Source organism: Lissotriton helveticus, chromosome 1_1, assembly GCF_964261635.1.
Source record: "Lissotriton helveticus chromosome 1_1, aLisHel1.1, whole genome shotgun sequence".
NCBI lineage: Eukaryota > Metazoa > Chordata > Amphibia > Caudata > Salamandridae > Lissotriton > Lissotriton helveticus.
Genome location: NC_136057.1, coordinates 525,911,903 through 525,936,611, shown reverse-complemented (window position 1 = coordinate 525,936,611; position 24,709 = coordinate 525,911,903). Strand labels below are relative to the sequence as shown.

At 44.5% G+C, this 24,709-nt stretch overlaps 1 protein-coding gene across 1 annotated transcript in view; it reads left to right on the top strand.

Moving 5' to 3' along the window:
* Window positions 1–24,709, top strand: part of VWF (von Willebrand factor) — a 1,169,185-nt gene that overhangs the window by 974,732 nt on the left and 169,744 nt on the right. The window contains exons 44-46 of the mRNA XM_078673989.1: window positions 1,178–1,306; window positions 8,442–8,628; window positions 20,700–20,740. Of these exons, the coding sequence (XP_078530115.1) occupies window positions 1,178–1,306; window positions 8,442–8,628; window positions 20,700–20,740 (357 nt within the window). The remainder of the gene's footprint in view (window positions 1–1,177; window positions 1,307–8,441; window positions 8,629–20,699; window positions 20,741–24,709) is intronic.

Genomic DNA, 24,709 nt, shown 5'->3' with positions numbered 1-24,709 from the left:
GATTACTACATATTATGATGACATGCTTGTGCTGCTTAACTCCTGGTGAAGGCAGCAGCCTTCCACTACTATGAGGGTAGCAGTTTGGGTGCCCCAACAGGTGCAACAAGACCACAATCTGTGAGATAGGCCTATTTCATGGCGCACATGCATGATTCCTGTTGCCTACGACAAGAAATCAGCATTAGGGATCCAGACAACAGTACGGTTGGCCACACAGGGAATGGATACATATTTCTTACCTTGCAGAGGGCTTACCCATCCCAACAGTTGGTTACAATGAAGGCTGCCTTAACTCTAATCTGGTCCTCTTTTTTCATGCCAAAAGGCAGTCAAATGGGAATGGTGCGTCTATTGTAGTCCCTCCTATCTTTTTATTTTATAGAAAGTAAGAAAGGACTATAACTAAGATTTTTTTGCCATCAGCACTTTATTTTAAATAGTCACAAAACGAGACAGTATCAAATACAGTGTGCCTTTCCATTTCGCTGTCTGGCTTTAACGCCATCGCTGCTGCCGACGTTCAGCGGACGTCGTGGGCACTACCTCGGTGTGCTGCGCACATCCGTTGAACGTCGTGGCCTCGCCTGCGCAATAGAACGTTCCGCACTAGCGCGGAACATTCAGCGCAGGCAAGGGGTTAATGTACTTACTCTGCAAATGTTAGCATATTAGACCCAGAGCTGTGGAATAAACTCATCTTGTTCTAAAAGGTTCAGATGGTATCAGGGGTCTAGCAATGCCTAGGATACAGAAACTCTCAGTTAGGGTTATGGAAATGTTCACCATGGGAACAAATAACAAAAGGGAGTGAGTTTTGTTGTATATTATACACAGGAATTACATTGCTTACAGGAGCTTTGATGAATTCAGTTGTGCATTTTTTTCTTATTGAGAATGTAAGAATTGCTAGGGTATGTGGATGAAATATACATGCAAGTCAATGTGAATGTGAAGTAATGTGGGTGTCTGTGATATCCAATCAACTGCCCACGTTAGCATAGTTACACTATTATAGCCCACCATTTTACAGAATAATGTAGGTACATTTATTTGTACAACTTGAATTCCCAACGCTTTTTAGAATAGAGTATTTTCTATGTAATTACTGCTGCAACATGTAATCAAATTGTTTTATCAATGAAATGTGCTTACTGTAGAATTATTCATTTTATAGGGTTCAACCTACATAAAGAAGGGTGATGAGTGCTGTGGACTATGCAAAAAAACTGCCTGCGAAGAAACAGTCCTTCCTCAAGGGAAAGGAGACGTCAATTTGATGAATCCCAAAACTGTTTGGCATGTGGTAGGTACTCCTTACAAAATCTGATTTGGGATTTTTGTGCTAATTTGTTTGTTTGTGATGTTTATGGTCATAGTGTTGTTGTTTTCGCACAGTAACTACGTAGTAATTGTGTAAGCCAACTTATTGATGGATCCAGTGAGACACTAAACAATAAGAAGCTTCTGAAATTGAATTTGTTTAAAGAATACATGCATCCAGATGCTTCCAGGCTCTAAGTCTGCATTCTCTAATGCCAGCCAGACCTCAGTGAGTCTTCTTCTTTGTGAGCTTTTTGCATAAGTCTTCTGTCTATCATATAAGAAATACATGCCATATGAGTTTCTTCCAAACCTTTAACTGACACGATCTATGTTATGGTATGTTATGTTATGTTATCCGGATTTATAGAGCGCACAGATGCCCCAGTAAAGGGGCGTCCTGGCGCTAGAACAGAACAAAAAACCGGACAGAAGGTGGAAGACACAACACAACAACAGAACTAAGGACCTGAGGGGACGAGAAAGGTTTTAACAGCCTTCCTGAAAGCGAGGAGCTCATGAAATGAAATGAAATGAAATGAAATGAAAAATTGCATTTGTATAGCGCATAACTGCCCTGGGGCCTCGCAGCGCTTAACTGCCCTGGGGCCTCGCAGCGCTTAAATAGCACGAATGTGGACAGGCAAGGAATTCCATAACTTGGCGGCGAGGACTCGGAAAGATCGACCGCCAGTCCTGGATCTCTTGAAACGAGGAACAATGGCAAGGTGGAGAGCAGAAGACCTCAGAGAACGAGCAGGAACATAAGGGGAAATAAGTTGCTGCAAAATCTGAGGGGAAGAGAGCTTTAAAATTTTAAATGTCAGTATCAGGGATTTAAACTTTATTCTCTGTGCCACCGGAAGCCAATGGAGATTAGAGATGGTTTTTCTAGCTGAGCAGAATCTGGGTAAACCAACCAGGGCCCTGGCAGCAGCGTTTTGGACGCGTTGAAGACGGGAGAGCTCAGCCTGATTGACTCCAAGAAAAAGGGAGCTGGCATAATCTAATTTAGACAAGATCATGGCTTGCACTATCAGTTGTCGGGTGGGGGCGTCAAAATATTTGAAAGTGGACCGAAGCTGACGCAAGATCCCAAAGCAGGATGCAGCAGTCTTTTTAGTGTGAGTGCAAAAGCTCAATTGGGAGTCAAACCATACCCCGAGATTTTTCACTTCAGAAACGGGGGTAGGGGTAGGACCGAGCTCAGGTGGCCACCAGCTATCGCCCCACAGATGAGTTTGTTTCCCCACAATGAGCACCTCGGTTTTCTTAGCGTTCAATTGCAGGAAATTATCATTCATCCAGTGGGCCACAGATATAAGTCCCTCACGGAACTTTGCTGCCTCGAGATCGGAAGCTCCACTAATCGCAACCGCCAGCTGCGTGTCGGCTGCGTAGGACACGATGGAAAGGTTCCCACGCAAGGCGACAGCAGCTAGCGGCTGAACATAAAGGTTAAATAGGGTGGGGCTCAAAGCCGAACCCTGTGGAACTCCCTGGGCAATCGCATGTGGTTTGGATTCGAAGGGGGGAGTGATGACCCTAAAGGAGCGATCAGATAGAAAAGATCTGAACCATTTAAGAGCCAGCGTATCCACCCCAGCCTCAACCAGACGATGTAGTAAAATGTCATGGGAGACAGTGTCGAAAGCGGCACTTAGGTCAAGGAGCACAAGTGCCGCCGTGTGACCTGAATCCATCAACATGCGAAGATGTTCCGCCATATACAAGAGAGCAGTCTCGGTACTGTGACCGGGCCTGAAACCATTCTAGAAATCAGTGTGGGTGAGGTAGGAGAGGGGAATGACACGTCCAAAAATGAATACTATTACATGTTCTTGCCATTAAACCCCTGGGGCAGATATACTAGCATTTTACGCAGTGCAGTGCAGCGCAGCAAGGCAACTTGCTGCTCTGCGTTGCATGAAAGAGAGGCATCAGAAATGCACCACATTTACAAAGATATGGAGCCTTTCTGCTGCCTCCTTGAGCTGGGGCACTGTGTGCTGCCTAGCGCCAACGCAGCACTCTTGCATGATGGTGCAAGGGTGCCTGTGTTTAATAAAAAGGATTATTTTTGTACAGGTAGGACCACTTTCCTGCCCAGAAACAATCCCTAAAGGCAGTTTCCTTTTCTGTGCGGGATGCACACACACATAGAAAAAGGAAATAACAAAGAGAAATAAAGATATTTGTCCTTGATCCATCTGGGTCTGGGAGGTTTACCATTTTGACTCATTCCCAGGTTTCCAAATCTTTGAAAATCTGGGAATTCACCAAAATCCATGGTTGGATAGCAACAATTCCCACACATCATCCACAGAACTCCTCTCTGCGGCAAGATAACACAAGGCAATGAAATGCCCTGCCTTGTGTTACCTTGGATTAACTAAACCATGCAGAGACCCGCAAAGTGGCTTAGTGTACCTTAGTAATCCCAGTTAAGGGCTTGTGTTGACTGCCTTGTATGACCTTGCATGGCACATGGGCAATGTTTTCTCTTAGTAAATCTGGCCCTCAGTGTCTATATTCTCTATAGCGGTTAGCCTTTGTAAGTGGCTGCTGTAGCTCTCTCCCAGTCAGTATTGTCAGCTACATCTGCCAGCTGCACCTCTTGAAGCTACACACTCATGCTTGTATGCCAAGAGTCATAGTAGGACAGTGGCCACAGTTCTTATCTCCTACTTGTTTTGTAGAGGATTGGTTGAGTTCCCTTCTCAACCAGCTCATGAAACCTCATAAGAAAGCAGCAAAGGGCAAATCACCACCTGGTGGCCCTGCCCCCTGCATTACAGCACCAGGATGCTCAACTGGCATGGCAGTGCGCTATATAACACCGGTGGTCCTGCCTCATGCATTACAACGCCAGGATGATCAACTTCAAGTGGCAGTGCACTATATAGCAATAACAATCATTCGTTCACTGCACAAGCAATTGAAATTATATATATATATATATATATATATATATATATATATATATATATATATATATATATATATATATATATATATATATATATAATTAACTATTGGAAGCCAGCTGTTCTTACTGGCTGGTGTGACACTACAGCAGCAATATCAATCATTTGTACTGACCGTTGTGAAATCAGGGTGGCTGACAAGGCACACCAGCCCATAAAGTATACCACTTAATTGTATCATCAGTGAGTTGACACCCGAATGAATACAATTATATAACCAATCCCGGAACTGCTTCATTTTAGAACGCATGAACTATACTCCAGGACATGATTTATCCCATAGCTTGCATGCATGCTTATTTCTCCCAGACTTAGAGGCATATTATCAGGAACGGCGTTAACATCATCGCCGGTTTAGTGGCACGGCAATAATGGAGTTGATAATATGCCCCGAAGAATTCCAATAGAAGCTCATGTTCACACCAGAACATGGACTTCTGTTGGAATTCTAAAGGGCATATTATCAAGCCCATTATTGCCGCCTTTCTTGATAATATGCCCCTATGTTCTTATGCTGTTTCATGGGTTGTTGTCCACTTGGAACCTCTTGTTTTCTCTCTAGGGGATTCTCTGATACCATATCCCTCCTTGATGATGTTGTTTACTTGCTGGCTTGATTATTGTAAAACAGCACTCTGTTACCCGCAAGGTCATGTTCGTGCTATACAAAATTTTATAAATACATATTTAATGTATCACTATATGAAATAAGATGCAGCTCTGCTTCTATCTGACACTGCTTTATGATCCCTTCCCATCAAAACTTCACAGTGGAGTTGCTCCTGTGGTTGACTCCAGACGTCTGGCTCCCCTTTTTTGTTTTCTTTAGTGATAGCTGTGCAGCAGCAACCTGATCTTAAAAGGCAGGCATTGGTGGTTGGCACTCTCAGTCCATGTACCCTGAATTAACCATGAGTGAGACTCAGGTGGTGAGACTCACTCACAGATAGTGAAAAGCAAAAAATAAAGGGGGATTAAATGGGTGGAACAAATTTGCTACTGGTTCCATGTAATGGGTGGTGTTAGGGCATTGTCTGTTCTTAGATTTTACTACTGAAATATGTTTTCACTGTAAAATCCTCCAGATGAAATAAGAAAATGAATGAGCATGTCAATTGAGATGTCATCAGTGATGTCATCAGTGATGTCATTTGAGATGTCATCAGTGATGTCATCAGTGATGTCACTGACCATGTCATGAATGATGTAATATGTGACATCATCAGCAGTGGATTGCGGGTGCGCGAAATATAGTTAGTCCAACTAACTATATAGGAGCAATTTCAATGGTTTTTTAAATGCTAATTCCTAACTATATAAGGCCTGAAACCTATGGTGTTTTCAGTGAATTTCAAAGGTTTTTTATATGCTAATTCCTAACTATATAAGGCCTGAAACCTATGGTTTTTTCAGTGAATTCGCAAGGTTTTTTTAATGCTAATTTCTAACTATATAAGGCCTGAAACCAATGGTTTTTTCAGTGAATTCACAAGGTTTTTTAAATGCTAATTCTATTAGCGGATAACGTTTAAATATGTTAATATCCTTGTGGGACCACCTGAGCAGCCCTAACGGGTCAGGTTGTTTCTACCCTGTCCCCTTTTTGCATTCTACATGTTTGTTTTTCTGCTCCTTTTGTGCCTCGGTCTACCTAGCACAAGATGAATGCGAACACTTCCTGGTTAGAAGTGTTGACAGCCAATGAGCATGCTGTTTTCCTGTGAAAGGCATGCTGATTGGCTGCCACTGTCTGTCAACACTCCAACACTCCAATCCAGGAAGTGTTGGCAGCCATCTTGTGCCTCGGTAGAACCAAGGCACAAGAAAGCCTAAAATGAATGCGTGTCCTCATGTAATATAACTGGTGCTATGTAAAGCGTTCTGATACCTGATTCAGTTCAGGTCTAGTTCGCGCTATATAAAACTCTGCAAAAAAAAGAAAGCAGTGAAACAAAGGTGCAAAACACGCAAAGGGGACAGGGTAGAAGCACCCTGTCCCCCTAGGCCTGCTCAGGGGGTCCCACAAGGACCCCCCAGCCCCCAAATATATTTTTTTTGTTGCTTTTTCCCGTGGTACGCTCAGGGTACGCGTACCTGTAAGCGTACATGGCATTGCACCCAAAAAAATTAGTTGTTTTGCCCTTCGGGCTCCTCCTAGGCCCCCATGAGAAAACCTAGGGGGTCAGGAGGTCTCTACCCTGCCCCCTTTTATAGTTTTCCCCTTTTGTTTTCCACCTCTTGTGTCTCGGTTGTACCGAGACACAAGATGGCGGACTCTCCGGACCGTTTGGAATGTTCACAGACACCCGAGAGCCAATCAGCTTTCCGCTCGCGCACTTCCATGGCGCGCCCGGTGCGCTTCCCGGTACGCGTACCTGTAAGCGCTCGAAGCGCGCATATAGATATATACATTTTTTTAAAGTTCATTTTCGTAAAAAACACTGGAGCAATTTTCACCAAATATAGAAAAGGCACTTCTGCGTACCAGTCCCTACAATTTTGCAAAGTTTGGTGTAATTCCATTCAGTGGTTCGGGCTGTAGCCTTGTCTATTCGTCCTATGGAAATTACCATGGGGAAAACACGTTTTGGGACCCCCCTTTTTTCTCGCCCCCCGCAAGACGAATCCCCCCGAAACTTCCCGGGAAGAAGTGGAGCGGAGCTGGCCTAAATTTTGGAAAATTACACGCAAATTCCTCAACTGGCACAAAAGTTATTCCCAATAGAATGTTGCGGATTTCCTATGGTAGCTAGGTCCTAACTATATATACCTACTGGCTATCGCCAGTAGGTAATATATCGATTCTGATTCTTTTAATCAGGAGCAAGGCAGTTGTACTCTTTAATGAGGTCGGCGCACACTCACATTTCCCTCAGGTGTGTTAACAACGCCATTGGACTTGGATTAAAACTCTAAGTGTGTTCATGACACTCCTAATTGAGTTGCCATGAGTTGCCATTATGAGTTGCGTTAATAGGTATTTACACCCCAGACAACTATACGTTTTCCAGTGTCTCCAGGCCTGAAATTATGGGGGCCTCAAACGCTGGTAATTCAGGGACAGAGACACAAGTCCCAGAGTCACCTGGAGGAATACGGAGGCTGCAGGCCCCTGCCCCCATGCATCCTACAGCATAGGGGAACAAAAAAACTCCCCACAGCAGCAAAACAGAATCTCTCTCTCCCACCACTGCTTGCCCCGCTTTTACCCAAGCAGGTGGTAAATGTTTGCGGATCTGGACAGGTTATTTTCCTAAGAAGAGGTAAAGGTGAAATTGGACTTGTTATTACAGAGGCTGTTATTACCCATTCCAGGAGAAATAATGTGTAATCCCCATTATCTCATGGGGAGATACCACACTTTAAATCTGGCCCTAGTATCTCACCCGCAGAGATAACAGGGACACATGCTGTGCAGCAAACAAAGATAGTGTGTAGCGCTGCCCTGGGGTAGAAAGCAGCACAGACCCGAATTTACTAAATATGGCCTACTGCTTTTCTCTTCCCATGCACAAACACCCTATACATCAGAGTTCTAAGGTGGGTGTGCACTCTAGTATAGGTTTTGCGCTGAAAGTATACTCTTCCTGTACAATATCCTATGCGCAGACCATTTCTTTTTTTTAATTTCATACATTGGATGCCTGCTGTACAGTGGAGCACACACACAGCGAATGAACTGTTTGGAAAAATTTAAACATTTTTCCTACTTAACGCCTATTTAAAGAAAACGTTATGATTTTGGACTCAGAGGCAGGTCTGACAAACTCTGTAGATTCATAAAAAGCCATGGGAATGCCCAAGCACCACCAATGTAGTCTGTTCCCTTAACTTAGTGCAAGGCAACTCAAACCGCTGTTTGCACTACTTCAAAGGCTACTTTCCAGTACACAACTTAAGTGAATACTGTATCAACACGTTATGCCTCTTTGTACCACTTGACTTGACTTTGTGGAAGTGCAAAATATGGATACATTTGCCTTTAAATATACTAGATAGCTAGATGTCTTATTTAGATCAATCACAGGGTATAAAATGTCATGTTTTCTAAATGTTAAACTGCTTGCCCAACATTCACATCAGTGTAATAGGAACCCCAGCGGCTGATAATGTATTCCACTTTGGTTACAGGTTGGAGACATGTGGCATTCAGTTTACGACCCCTGTGTCATCCATGAATGCATCCAAGTGAATGATGACGTATTTGCTGTACAGAAGAACGTGTCATGCACTCCCCTGGATACGCACAGATGCCCAGTGGGATTTGAGCTGCAGTGCAATGATGATGGAACAGGGTGTTGTCCTTCTTGTCAGTGTGGTAAGTCTCGAATCTACTATTCTGAATAGTGATCTCTCACATGTACATTCATAACACGTTTATAATCTATATCCAAACCCCTCGACCCTGGTTCTGCTGTTCTGTTCCGGGCAATAATTACTAATGACTGAAATGGAATGACAGAAGAAAGAAGGTTCTACTTGTTAAAGTTAAATAGGAACCAGTATTGATACTACTAACTGGTTAACCACTCTAAATAACTAATGGAATTTGTTTTCTCTGCATTATCTGGTAAGAAATGAAAACAAGTTATAGGTAGGGGCAGAACGGTTGAGATCAAAACATGAAATGTGGGTCCAATACGAGAGACCTAAAGAAGCTAGTAGACAACGAGTGCAGGATTAATTTGGGAACCCACCGAGCGATGACACACAAAAAACCCAAAGGAATTCAAGAATCGAATTGTTTAAAAAAAAAAAACCTTGCCCAAACCATGTAACTTCAAGAACCAGAAAACACCGTTAGGTCTTTAAAACTACTCCAGATGGGCCATCTGGAATGTGAATTAATATTAATACAATTGAATACATTTTTTTTTCTTCAAGCACGTTCAGAATTTATACTAAAATCCAACTCTACAAAAACAATATTACCCCAAAAAGTATGCTATAAGTCGAAAGTTGGACTATTCAAAGTATAAACTCATGTAGGATGTCTGCACCTGTGACCTTGCACCTAACGGTCACACAATATGCATTTTAAAATAATAAATAGAAGACTTTATTAAACAAACGTGGCAACCAATAAAGCAAAGCCTCCGACAATTGTGTTAGCCTTCATTAATATATTTCCTCGTCATTATTGGGTACGTTTTAGCAACTGAAGAATTCTGTTTGTATAAATATATTTTATTGTTTTACAACGTGTGAGACCTTGAATTTCATTTGATGTAATTAAAATGAGCAAGTGACAAAGGTATGCACTGCCCAGTCAGGACTAGAGAGGTTAGAAAGGTAAAAAAAAAAACAGCAGAAAAGATCTATGAGTGGACAGGTCTTGAATAACAAACAAAGGAGCAGGGAAGCGGAGGTCTTAGCAACAAAGCAACTGTATTCTTCAAAAACTTTCTGAAATATATGATAGTACTGAACTCCCTCGTTATAAGTGTCCCTCAAACGATTGTACAGTTTGGGAGGAAATATTTCCTTCCTCTGCAAACCAATGTAGTGAGAATCTTTATTGAGCAGTCTTTCTGAGTCAATCAAAGTCTTCCCTTTCGATGCAAGAAAATATTTCCAGATCAGTGAGCCTTATATACGTGGGTATCCATCTAATTAACTTAGCCATTTTATTTAAATGACATGTATCCTTCCCTCCAAGTTCACATACTGTTTGGTTGAGACCCACTGTGGTGCATCTGTGCCGCTTCTCAAATATGCCTCTCTTTATAGTTGTATTCCCTGTCTCTTGACTTCACAGGTCTAAAATCTGGGAAATATGCTCCTATTAACCTAAGGAGGTCTTTGAATGTCATTGCTGCTTTAGAGATCCCTTCTCATTGGTTTGCACATGACCAACCGGAGGCATGCCCTTTGCAGTTCCTCTTCCAGTCAGGGACAATCATGGTCAATTTTGCTACTTAAAGCACGTGCATAAGACTTTGTATTCTCCCACTATGACTTTGTTTTTTAAGAATCCTTGAATCAATTTTTCTCATGTTAAGCACTTGCTCTAAACGTTGTGCACTGTTATGTTATGTTAATTGGAGCTTATATAGCACGTAATCACCTGAAGGTCTCTTAGCGCTTATAGAGAAAACTCAGAAAGCCACAAGAGTCCCAGGCCCAGGCAGAATTATACTGCGACCAGAGCTTCCCTGAACAAATACGTCTTGAGGCCTTTCCTAAAGGAAAGGAGGGCAGAGGTTTTTTCGAAGGTTCTCTGGTAGTTCATTACAGATTCGGGGAATTTGGAGTGAAAACGCTCGGCTTCCTTTTGGTGCCAGTTTGACTCTTGGAAGAGCCAGCAAACCTGCTGTGGATGATCGCAGTGTGCGTTCTGGCACATAGTTCACCAGGCATTCCTTAATGTAGCTTGGGACCTGACCAAAAATGGCTTCATGGCCAATGCAGAGGCCCTTAAACTTGGCTCTCTGTTTAACCAGGAGCCAATGTAGTCTGTGCAGCAGGGGGGTGGCATGAGCCCATCTAGGGAGCTTAAAAATAGCATAGCCTCGTCATTCATGATCACTTGCAGCTTGTTAATTAGTTTCTCAGGGAGACCAATGTACATCGCATTCTCATAGTCCAACCTAGATATGATAGTGGCAGAAACGATCATCTTTAAAGAGGTCTGTGAAAGTAGGATAGCCAGCTTCCGCAATTGTCGCATTAGCCCCAGGCAGGTGCCAACCACCGAGGACACTTGATTGGTCAGGGAAAGGTTGGCAACGATTTTAATGCCCAGACTTTTAACAACATACGCTGGCCTTGGGGCAGTGCCAAGTTCCTGTGGCCAGAAGAGATCATTCCAGGGGTTCCCTTTAGTGGAGATCACAAGGAGTCTTGTCCGGGTTAACTTTTAATGATTTAGCTGTCATCCATTTCACCGTGTATCTGAGGATGTTCTGCACATTGGACTGAGTTTGCAATTAATTATTAATTTGCAGAATAAGTTGGGTATCATCTGCATAATTAAATACTTGACAGTCCATAGCAGCCGGTGCTGCCACTAGTGGCTGCAGATACACTTTGTACAGGAGAGGAGACAGAGCTGAGCCCTGGGGGACTCCACAAGTAAAGTCGCCCTTTTTTGATATTTGGTCACCCAATTGAGTCCTTTGGGACCTTCCGGACAGGAAGGCCCGGAACCATTGATGGGCCAGCCCGCTAATGTCCAAGTTAGCAAGTCTCCACAGGAGTTGTGCATGGTTGACCGTGTCGAACGCTGCCGACAGATCTAACAAAATCAGTGCGCTCGCGTCTTTATTATCTGCTCTAGTTCTGAGCTCATCAAGCACGGCCACCATCACAAGTTCAGTGCCATGATGGGCCCTGAAGCCCGCCTGCCTACCTTGAAGGAGATTATGTTCCTCAATAAAAGATGAGAGTATTGTGAGGACATGTTGCTCCAAAATCTTAGCCAGGAAGGGGAGCTGGGAGATGGGCCTATAGTTTATAAGATTGGCCGCATCCGCCCCTGGCTTTTTCAGCAGAGGGGTGACTCTGGCTTCCTTCATGCTACTGGGCAAATAACCTATCTCTAAGGAACTATTGAGTGCTGAAAGGATCAGACTTTGTAGCCCGGGAAGGGTTATACAAAAAATCCTTGGTGGGCAAGGATCGGCGGGGGAGCCAGATTTGACCCTATTCATCAGGTATGATATCCAAGCTGAATTTAGGTTAGAGAAGGTCGTGAGCCTCGCATCCGGGTTACAGGGGAGTTGGGTCTGGTCTTTGTCTGACTGAAGCATTGGGCTGTTGTTTTTTCAGTGAGGATGTACCTAACTTTCTGGAGAAAGAAGTCCTGGAATGTATTACAGTCCGTTGCAACCACTGCCAAATTTTGTTCTGACTTCTGGCTAAGCTCCGCTAAAATTCTAAAAGTTTCTTTCTGTTTATTGGTGGTCTCCGTTACTCTGGCCTCATAGTATTCACCTATCCTGACTATTATGGCCTTTTTATATAGCGTTAACAGGGCTTTAAAGTGTGCAAGTGGGTCTGGATGGTAAAATTTATGCCATGATCTTTCAGCTTGGCGGAGGATTTGTTTCCTCTTTCGCAGATCTTCATTATACCAGGGGGCTCCCTTGCCCTTGTCTCTTATTCTTTCAGTCTGAACCGTTGCCACCTGATCTATAGCCTTACACGGACTTCCCATTAGTGCTTTCCACTCCTGATCTAGGTTATCACATGAAGTTAAGTTTGGGAAGTTATTGGACAGGGCAACAATCAGGTTGTCTGCTTCGAACTTGTTCCAGCTATGCACCCTTCTCCACTCAGGAGGGGAGCGGGACAGTTGGCTGGCCAACGGGACCCAGCAGCTGAATAAATAATGATCTGACCAAGCACAGGGGCTTATATCAGTGAGGGTCGTTCGTGGCACAGAGGTCCAGACCAGGTCCAGAATATGACCTTTAACATGGGTGGGGGTGTCAACGAACTGGGAAAGTCCCATCGTGCTCATTGCACCATTAAATTGACTGGCAGTAAGCTCTGTAGGAAATACACCCCACTGATAATTAAAATCACCAACCACTAGAAGGAGTTGGAACCGGGAGCAGAGGTTACTAATGATTTCCGAAAAAGCCTCATTAAACTTAGTTGTTCGTCGTGGGGGGCGATACACTACCAGGAGAACTAAGCAAGAGGACTTAGTGGCGATTTTTACCCCTAAATGTCTGCACAATCCACATTTTCAGCCACAATATTTGAAACTGTCAGCCGCTTGTCATAAAAAAAGGCTACCCCTCCCACTCTCAGATTTTCTTGTCCCTTGTGCCACTGGACATCGAAGTTCCCCGGGAGCGCTGCAAAAACATCTGGGGTAGACGACTCCCCCAGCCAGGTTTTGGAGACAGCTAGAACATCAATACCCCCCCCCTTAGAAGTGGGAAGACCTCTAAACAATGTTTTTGCAGTGGCCGCAATTTTTTTTTTTTTTTAAACAAATGTAATTCGTCACGATTCACATATACTGCATAGCTCCGCAACCTGGAGACTGCTGAACACATAAATTATACAACAATTATGTTGTTGACTTTTATAACGTAAGAAACCCTTCCTCCCTACCCCCAATTGCGTCCATGCCACAAAGAAAAAGAATTACATCTCTGGAACAATACACTGAGCCCATCAGCCACCCTGCAGAGCCCAACCTCCACACACCCATCAGTCTGGCAAGCGAGTGTCCCTCTCTGGCGGCGGATCTAGGTCCAGCCCACGGTAGTCTGCCCATCTTTTCCAGATCTTAAAATGTTTACGGGGGCACCCCCTGGCAATAAAGACCGGCAGTTTGAGCCCCATGCAAAAGTCCATTCCATTCCTTCACGCAGCCAATGGCGGAGCCCGCTACGCCTTCCAAGCCCTGGCAATGTCCCTCTTCGCCAGCGTGAGACCTAACAACAAAAGGTGCCGCTTGTTATTTATTGCCCCCAATTCCCTCCATTACATGCAACAGGGCTAATTGCGGCATGTATGGAAGCTCCCGTCCCAGCACCTCCGAGAGGCAGGAGAACAACCCCCGCCAAAATTGATGTAACGCACGGCAACCCCAGACTGTGTGCAGAAAAGCGCCCTCCTCGGTCCCACAGCGGAGACACTCAGGGGAACCAATCATTCCTGCCCTTCACAAGCGCACTCTGGTGAAATACACTCGATGCAAGTATTTGAATTGTACCAGTCGCAGGAGTGTAGCTATTGCAGCCCCCTGCGGGCTTGCCAGTGCCTCCGCTCAGTCCTCTTCCTCCAGTTCGCCCACATCCCCTTCCCATGTTGCCTTAAACCTCCGTAAATCTGTGGAACAATGCAGGACCAGCGTCTGGTAAATGCGATAGATTTTACGGTCAGGTAGTTCCCCCATAAAGACCTTTGGTTCGATTGGGCTGAAGTCGGGGAGAGACTCCAGGCCCTCTAGGCTAGGCGCCAGCGCATGTCAAAACTGCAAATATCTAAAAAAAACTGTGATCGCGGCATCCCATATTCGTCTCGAAGATCTTGGAAAGATTTAAGCGTCAAGTCTGTCATCACATCTCCTAGGGCCGAGATTCCAATAGAGTCCCAACCCTAAAGCCCTGTAAAGCTGCCAGTTGGGGCAATCGCCCGTTCCCCCAGAGAGGAGTCTCCCGGGTCAGGACATTCCACCACCCCTTCCTGCTCTGAGCCCGCCTCCAGGCATGAAACACCACCTGCGTGACCGAGGGAAGAAGCTTCCGAAGCGGTGCGGAATATAGCAGTGTGTGCAAAGATTTGTTACCCATCAGCAGCCGCTCAACCGCATAGGCCGGGTCCCCTCTATCCCCGTACCACCACTCATTGAGAACTGGCAAATGCGCCGCCTGGTAATAGGAGAGGACATCAGAAGTGGCAAGCCCACCAGTATACGTGGATAAGTAACAGGTGCGTAGGGCCACCCTGACCGCGCCCCTCTCGCACAGGAACCCTCCCATCGCCGAGTTTACCTGCCAGAACCAGCGGGGCGAAATCTGGTTGGGGTGATTTTGCAATTGATAGAGGAGACGGGGAAGCGCTACCGTTGAAAATGACCGACCTACCATAAATCGTCAGAGGCATGCAAGACCATACCTTAAGATTTTCCCGAGTTCGCTCTCACACCGGGACCAAATTACGGTCTCTGGACATGACCGGTGTATCAGACAGGAAGACCCCCAAATACTTCATCCCCCCGATGCCAGTTGAAGGGCTGAGGCCCATTCCCCCATCCTCGGTCCACCCCCCAAAACCCACAGCGTGGATTTACACAGATTCAAATATAGCTCAGAGGTCTCCCTGAAAATCTGAAGGATACGCAACAACCGCGGCCCGACCTATCCAAATCAGTAAGAAAGAACAGGACATCGTCCGCATAGAGCGCTATCTTATCTGTGAGACCCGGCGCCCATCTAAATTCCCGAAGCTGGGCATCAATGCGCACCCAAGCCGCCAGCGGCTCCATGGCGAGCGCGAACAGGTAGGGGGAGAGGGGGCAGCCCTGACGCGTGCCCTGCTGGATCAGAAAGGAGCGAGAAATCGCCCCACCTACCCTCACCGACGCTGTAAGGTCAGTATACAACAGCTGCAGATAAGCCTGAAAACGCGGGCCGAGATTAAGCCGCCGCAGCAGAGCAAACAGTACACCCAGCTCAAAGAATCAAAAGCTGTAGTAGTGCTGCCGGCTCCCCAAGCTGCTCACAGGCTGATATTGCAACATGCGCACGTCTAATATTATGGTGGGTCGCCTTCTGAGGCATGAACCCGGCCTGATCCGGGTGAACCAATTCTGTAAGATGTGACTTAAGCCGGTTGACCAAAGCCTTGGCCAAAACTTTGGCTTTCACATTGAGAAGAGAAATGGGGCGGTATGACGTATGCTGCTCCAGACGTCTGCCTGGCTTGAGGAACACTACTACTTCCGCATGTCTCCAGTCCGGGGGAAGCAAGCCGCTCTCCCGCGCTTCCTCCACCACCGGTCGAAGATGTGGGGCCAGCTGCACAAATTTTTTTTTAAAAACTCGCTGGGAAAGCCATTCGGACCCGGAGCCTTCCCGGGACTCAGCTCCCCAAGGGCCGTACCCAACTCATCTTCCGACAGGGGCCTATCAAGTTGCTCCCGCACCTTATCCGAGACGGTCCTAGGAGGAAGATCATCAATAAATTTTATAATAGCCTCTGCCGCGAGACATTCTTTGGGTGGATATAGGTCCTCATAATATGTTGCAAAGCTCTCTGCAATTGCGGGGGGGTTCAAGAATAGGCGCTCCCACCGGGTCTAAGACCCGGGGCAGCGGCTGGGCGTGGAGGGTGCCCTGGCACAGGCGGTGGAGCATCTTGCTTGACTTATCCCCCCATTGATAGACCCCACTACGCATTGCAAGCCACGCCTGGTATGCCTCATCCATCAGTATTGCAGTGTATTGTTGCTGAGCCAACACTAGCTGCCTTCTAGCCAGGCCTCCATTTGCCTCCCGACCCCTGCGTTCCAGCACCTCCATATCTGCCTCCCGACGCACCAAATCCTGCTGCCACTCCCTCCACACAGCCACAAACCAAGAAATATCGACTCCTCGTAGCGCGGGTTTCAATTCCTCCCAAAGTACCGCTGGAGAGTCAACCGACCCCACATTAACTGTCAGATAATTATCTATCTAAGGCCTCAACTTTAAGTCCTAGTGGAGCACCCTTTCCCACCCATACGTGGGGAGGAACCCCCAATGCCCTAGTCCTACCACCCACCCTCGTTTCCTGGAGAGTTCCCCCTTTCAGCCTTGAGATTGAACTAAGTGGAGTTGTCCAAATGTCCCTTTTCCTTAACTCTGACATAATTATTTAATCTATTATTTCAAAAGGTGCGTCTGAGACTCCAGCCGATACACCAGTGTCCTATATATGGTGTGGAGGGCTTTGATTCTGCTGGGGATTTTTGTGGTTTGCAGTGTGCAAAGGTGCCCTTCTTTACTTCTGCTTCTCTGCTGTCAACTGGCGCTGTACTGCCCGAAGACCAAGAATATGACTCTGGTCTCTTCAGAGGGCTCAGGAATGATCTTCATGCCTCTATCCTTCAGGTTGCGCAAGGAGACACAGCAGTTCTGGGCTGCAGCATCGTCCACCATCCTGTTTCCCTCATGTGTCATAAAAGGGTGGGGCACAAACCCTATGAATTTTCTCAAACTTGTACCTGTTCCTGTGACTTGGAAAAAGGTCCATGGGTAGCCCACCAGTTACACTACGCAGGGCGGGTGCCAGCGTGTTCTCAGAGATGGAAGCCAGTGCATAATTTTATTGTCTAATTGATATCCTTATATCCTTCGGTTCCTCCTAACCTTCAATTGAGCAGTAGAGCTTGCTTGTTTCTTTAAAAGGAGCTTCTAAAAAAGTATTTTGCCTTATGTTAAAGCTAAAATATTAATCTTGATAGAAGACACATTCTCACACGGATTGAATGAGGAATATGAGACAATAATAGTCAGTCAGAGTGATCGATTGTAAACTAGAACTTTACTTTTCCCTGCCAGGCAGGTGTACGAATCATCCTTGATTGCTTTCCGATTAATACCGCCAAAAAGTTAGATAATTGAAGAACTTTGATTTACAATAACGGGCATTCCATTCGAGAAGATTACTGTTCATGTGACACTACATATTATATAATCAGAAATAACTCCAAACAGCTTTGCAGTGGTTATTAAAGTATTTTCTGCTGTGCCAAGCCAGGCCAGTGCTTAGACTCATCAACTAGGCCACTTACATTCTGAATGTGTTCAAAACTCTTACACTTGATAACGGAATAGTGGATGGTTATCATATATGGTTATCATATACTTAGCAGTGATGATATGCATATTGTAAAAGGCACTGTGAACATTTAAAGAGCTTGTCTCATATTACAATGTCCAGTGCTTAATTTGACCCCCTTGGTTTCCTCTGCTTGGCGCCTGCAATTAATTGTCGGCACCAGCACTTAATTGTCCTCACGAGCACTTATCACAGCTGCCATATGGTAGGACTGTTTGTATAATTTAGAGATGAGCAGAACATCAATTTTTATTAATTCTGTATGCATTAAAACAACTAATACTTGCTGCCCACTCTATTTTTGTAGCTTTGTGGGCATGGAACAGGCTGAATCATCACATTTCTTAGCAGTGTGCTGGTTAGTAGTTAGTGTAGGTTCTGTCATTGGCAACGCTGGCTGTGGCAATGGGTGGTGCAAGCTGCAGAGGCTTCCTGACTAGAGCCCTGGCACTTATTCTTTTTTACAAAATAAGCACTGAATCTACCAATTAGGTTGCACTAACTTCTTTTACAATAATGCTCAAACATTTTCACTCAAAATGTGAAGTTACCTACTTCAGTACAGTTATTTTACAGATCTTTGACATTTTTTCTGAAAAAAAACCAGTACAACTATAAGTTGCTAGGTTATTCTCCTTTGTAACACATTTGTGATAATTTTCTACCACATCCCTTCAAAACACATTGAAAAATGTCACAATATTTGCACGGTTCATCACATAAATGGTGTGCATGTGCAACCCTAATAAACACGCTACCTATTACACATTTCTTTTTTGCTGCAGATTGATATTTACTGTTAGTTTAGTATATATATTTATATACATGTATATATCAAACTTAGCAAAGGGCTCTTGCGCTCTCAGCAGGCAACCTCAAGGTTCCTAGTCTTCCGACTCTTTCCGCCTCTTGAAGCTCCGAACTCTCGCTTTTCCTATTATTTCTGCCATGCGCCCGACGCGTTTCGAGGCTCTCCGCCTCTTCTTCATGGGGTCTTCAGCCACTTAACAAGCATAGCGCTCTCCCTCTAATGTTCCAAACTTTATTTCATTTGAAAAACGTCCGCCCTGAGTGGGCGTGTCTTTTTGTCTTATCCAGCGAGGATGCTGGTTGTTGTAGTCCATAGGGAAAGTCGTAATTTACCTTAAGTAGGTTGCCTGTTTGGTTGATGTGTTAAGACATGTTTTGTTGTACCCTTGAGTAGGGGGAAATTTGATGAGGACGGAGCTGAAATCAATCCGGAACCATGAACCATAAAGCAATGCCGAGTGCAATGCTCTGGCCTCGCCGCGTTGCGTCTTCCTTAGCTGCAACCGAGGATGGTGCCCTGCTGCACGACCAAGGGCAGTCGTGTATAATATCAAACTTAGCAAAGGGCTCTTGCGCTCTCAGCAGGTAACCTCAAGGTTCCTAGTCTTCCGACTCTTTCTGCCTCTTGAAGCTCCGAACTCTCGCTTTTCCTATTATTTCTGCCATGCGTCCGACGCGTTTCGAGGCTCTCCGCCTCTTCTTCATGGGGTCTTCAGCCACTTAACAAGCATAGCGCTCTCCCTCTAATGTTCGAAACTTTATTTCATTTGAAAAACGTCCGCCCTGAGTGGGCGTGGCTTTTTGTCTTATCCAGCGAGGATGCTGGTTGTTGTAGTCCATAGGGAAAGTCGTAATTTACCTTAAGTAGGTTGCCTGTTTGGTTGATGTGTTAAGACATGTATTGTTGTACCCTTGAGTAGGGGGAAATTTGATGAGGACGGAGCTGAAATCAATCTGGAACCATGAACCATAAAGCAATGCTGAGTGCAATGCTCTGGCCTCGCCGCGTTGCGTCTTCCTTATCTGCAACCGGGGATGGTGCCCTGCTGCACGACCAAGGGCAGTCGTGTATAATATCAAACTTAGCAAAGGGCTCTTGCGCTCTCAGCAGGCAACCTCAAGGTTCCTAGTCTTCCGACTCTTTCCGCCTCTTGAAGCTCCAAACTCTCGCTTTTCCTATTATTTCTGCCATGCGCCCAACGCGTTTCGAGGCTCTCCGCCTCTTCTTCATGGGGTCTTCAGCCACTTAACAAACATAGCGCTCTCCCGCTAATGTTCCAAACTTTATTTCATTTGAAAAACGTCCGCCCTGAGAGGGCGAAGACCCCATGAAGAAGAGGCGGAGAGCCTTGAAACGCGTCGGGCGGAAAGAGTCGGAAGACTAGGAACCTTGAGGTTGCCTGCTGAGAGCGCAAGAGCCCTTTGCTAAGTTATATATATATACATATATATATATATATATATATATATATATATATATATATATATATATATATATATATATATATATATATATATATATATATATATATATATATATTTATATGTATATATTTATATATGCATATATGCATATACATATATATATATATATTTATATATATATTCATGTGATCAAGCTCTGCTTGTCAGAGCGAAACGCGTCAGGGAGGGCAGCTGCCCGTAATTGCACTGAATAAAGAACAATGACTGCTTGCACTCTACGGTGTTGGATGGCCTGTTATTGAGCATTTTGCATTTTCTTGGGGAAGAGGTTGTTACCTGCTTGAGTGCCGCCTGGGATTCAGCGGCTCAGGACTTCTTTTGGATATATATATACATATTATCATTGATTAGGATTTGTAGGATGTCAAATATGCTTTACTATGTTATATTGTATTCATTTACTTTTTTTGCTGTTTACTCATTTATTGTTGTGCAGTGAACAGTGTTTGAAATATCTGCCATGACAAAGATGGACCCACATACTTCTCCATTCCCGTATCACACGATGGTAGTGTGTCCGCTGACTCTTACTCGGATATTCGAAAATGTACATTATTCTTAGCAATTATTTGAAGTAGTTGACGTGTATTTTACTAATGCCTCAAAATATCTCATTGCCCTGACTTAGTAAATATACAATTAGCAGTTACACCAATGTAATGTTCTTCTTTTGAATGTATTGTGTAATAAAGATGAGGCTGAGATTTTAGCAACACCACAACACTTTTGTGTGCTACTAGGCATGTTTGCTTAATTTAAAATCATTTTTTGTCAACACTAATCTTAGTGCCTGTGTTAATTTTTTAGAACCTGTTAATGGCTGTATTCTGAATGGCACCATCATTGGGGTAAGAAGCTATACCTCTGTTTTTGAGTATGACGAACGTGTAACCCCATGCTGGTAAATCATGCCTTCTTGCAATTACTAGTTTACTAAATACTCCCTTACGCTTTACTTTTAAATACAGTAGGTGTGCTTATTTTTCTCCATTTTAATCCTTTCTGTAAACCTACCCATATCTCTAGGATTCCAGCTAAGTTTTGTTATTTACACCTAAAGCCTGAACTTTGTCTAGTCTAGGTAGTCTCTAAAATCTTTTTTTGACGAGAGGTGCTTTATCTGTCATCCATGCAAACTGTATGTTATTTCACAGTGTGGGATTCTCACTACATAAATGCCTTGAGATGTTCTTTTAACATACATGATGTGGATGATTTTGCTGTGTCTAAAAAACAATCACCAGACAATCATTGATTGTTTGAGCCTTTCACTTTGATCTCCCGTTTCTAGTTGTCTGAGACTTCAGCACGGTGCTGATTGGTGGAACCATTGCCACACATGTACAAAGTAGGACAAGTGCTCAGATTTGCTATTGCAGTTGTCTCTAGCTCAATAACACAGTGGATTGGTCAAGAGCAGTCTGGAGCCTATGTGCTTAGGAAACATGTGTTGGAGATTAGTATAGCAGTCCAAATGCACACTGAAAATACGTCCAGGGGTACTATCAAACAATTATTTATATAGGAAATTGTGATGATCATTTCAAGAAGCTCAGGCTATTAAAAACAGGAACAGTGAGGCAGAAGTAAAAATGAAAATGCGAAAGAGACAGAGAAAGAGAGAATAGAGAATAAAGGAAAGAAGAGAGATGGAGCAATTTGGAGGATGGAGTGCGAGAAAGAATGAGATAGAAATATAAGGGTAGACACGGAGAGATAAAAAAGGAAATGACAAATTCAGAGGATTTTAAAAGATAGACATATTGTGAAAGAGATTGAAAGATAGACATTAAAGTAGGGTGAAGAAGGAGACACTATCATACTCTATGGCTTCCTTTTGCTGCTATTTTAATGAATATTGGACGGTGATGGGCATTTTATAGCTAGGAGTCTGTTGATTCTCTAGTGAAAATATTGTTGATTTGAAAGCGTAAAAGGTATAATAATGGGTTTTTGAATGCTGTTCACTATGATTCAAATACATCACTCTCTTTATAGACACTGATACGTGCATCCAATGAACTCTCTTCCTCTATTTAACCATCAATTCTGTTTCTCCTTGTATCTGTCTTTCTGGTTCCTTTCTCTTTCCTTCCATTCTCTTACCCTCACCTCTATCTCTCTATCCTACACTCTCTCTCCTTCTCTGCACATGCCCCTCTGTGCCTGCTAAAATAAGCTCTAGGGTAGCTGAAGAAAGTGACCAAGGCCGTAGTACTTGTCTGTAGGCCTTCAAAACCCAACCTCCAATAGAATCAGCCCCTTGGAGAATCTGATAAGTTAACGTACACCACGGCGCTGGAAATGTATTTCAATAGCAGACACTATAGTATAAATGACCTACTAAAACATATCCATCTATGAATCTTTTGATTCATTTCATCTTGGCAAATGATAATGTCCTCACACGCAGGGGCGTAGGAGACACTAAATTTCTGGGGGGGACAGGGACAATCGTTTGGTCTTTCCAGTGTCCCGATACAAATCGACCATTGTCTGGAACCGCGCACTCCGTTAAAAGAATACAATTGCATCGTTTTGTAGTGAAACATTGATAAAGGCAGGCATGTAATCACAGTTTGCAAGTATGCTTCGATTCACAAAGTAATTAGACCAAATGTGAAAAAACATGTTTTTGAATCTTACATTTTCATGCACAAAGCAAACAAAGATGGGACTAAAAAGGAAGAATAAACTGAATGCTCTTTGAGACATGTGCATGATTGTGAGAGACTGTACAATTTACTTGTGAGGAAGCACATCTTTAACAACTGTCAAAATCAGCAACTGCACCAGTACACGGTGGACTCGGATCTGACATCTCCCCAAGTATTGGGAAAGAAGGCAGACAAGTGGGTCTGTACCCTAGTGCAAGAAAGGTCTCATGGTGGTGCTGGCCAGAAGATGCAAGATTATTCTAAGGCCCAAGAGAAAGGTGGGGAGAAATCTAAAGAAAAGAGTGTTCTGAAGGTCCTCAAAAATCTTTCTCTGGGGTAGGTCCCATTCCTTTTCCTACTCTAAGAAGAACCTTGGTGCTATTTGTGTAAGGAAAAACGTAAAAGGACAAAGGATGCTGATCCCTTTAAGTCTAGCACCAATATTGCTACTACTACTCCTAAACCTACTAGTGCCACTAGCAATAGCAATGGTTGTAATAGGGCCCCCAAGAGTTTAGCTGTTTTAACCTTGTGTACTAAAGTGGGTTCTGGCCTAGTCAGGGCACCCACTCAGGCTGTTTTAGTCTGTGATGGTGGCACTGAGCTCGCAATCCTTATTGTAAGTCTCACTAACTTGGGCAAATACAGACAACAGCCTCTCATCAATGGTCAGGAAGCTGTATAGGGGCCAGTGTCACTATGGTGACAGAAAAACTTGTGTGTACTGAGCAGATTCTACTTGGACAGATTTACCAAGTGACCAAGCCTAACAATACCAGGACACATTATTCCATGGCAGATATCAATCTCACCTGGGGAGGGGTAACTGGCCCCAAGAGAGTTGTGTCATCCCCCAACCTACCTGTGGACTGTCTACTGGGCAATCATTTGGAAACTTCAGACTGGTCTGAAGTGGAGTTCAGGACTCATGTAGAAATTATGGGAATTTCAGCCCGTGTCTTTGCTGTCTCTAGGGCTGAGGCCAAGAAGCTAGGCACTGAAGGAGCCCTGGATCCTGAAGAAATGGACCAACCAGCTCCCAAGAGAAGGAGCACAAATGATAAAGATGTATCCTCCTCTGAGGCTTACAATGAGAATCAGCCTCCCCAGGGAGATGATCTCAGTACTTGTGAAAGAGCTGTACTAGAGGAGCTTGGGCCTGACAAGGCAGAGCAACTGGGGTCAGGGGTCCTTCAAGGGAAGACTTCAGTCTGGAGCAGAAGGCCTGCCCCTCTCTTGAACAACTCAGACATCAAGCTGCTGCTGAGGAAGCAGGACATTTCAGTAGGTCCCACAGGACTTATCAGGAAGAAGGGCTCCTGTTTTCTGAAAGTAGAGACTCCAAGGCTGGTGCTACCAGGATGTTGGTCATACCTATAAAGTTCAGGGGGTTCTTATTGACCCTGGCACACAACATTCCCCCTGAAGAACATCTTGGGCAAAGCAAGACATGGTACAGGCTTGCCCCTTACTTTCATTGGCCCCACATGTCTGAGGACACCAGGGAGTTTTGTCAGTCCTGTGTCACCTGCCAAGCCAGTGGTAAGTCAGGTGGCACTACAAAGGCCCCCTTAATCCCTCTGCCAGTGGTTAGGGTTCCCTTTAAGAGGGTAGAGATATAGAGATATATGGTGCAGGTCCCTTAAACCATCCAACAGCATCTGGACATGGTTTTATCTTAGTGGTGGTAGACCATGTCACTAGATATCCAGAGGCTATTCTCCTTAGGACCACTACAGCTCCTGTAGTGGCCAGGGCTCTCCTGGGAATCTTTTTCAGAGTTGGGTTCTCTAAGGAGGTATTGTCAGACAGAAGTACTAACTTCATGTCTAGCTACATCTCTGCTATGTTGAAAGAGTGTGGTGTAAACTATACGTTTGCCACACCCTACCATCCACAGGGCAATGGGGTTGTTGAAAGGTTCAACAAGACCCTCAAAGGTATGATCATGGGATTCCTTGAAAAGCTGATGGGAAAATGGGATGTCTTACTACGATGCCTTCTCTTTCCCTACAGAGAGGTTCCTCAGAAGGGGTGGGCTACATCCCATTTGAACTTCTGTTTGGACATACAGTTAGGGGTCCATTATGTGTGGTCAAAGAAGGATGGGAGCAACCTCTCAAGCCTCCTAAACAGGACATAGTAGACTATGTTCTAGGC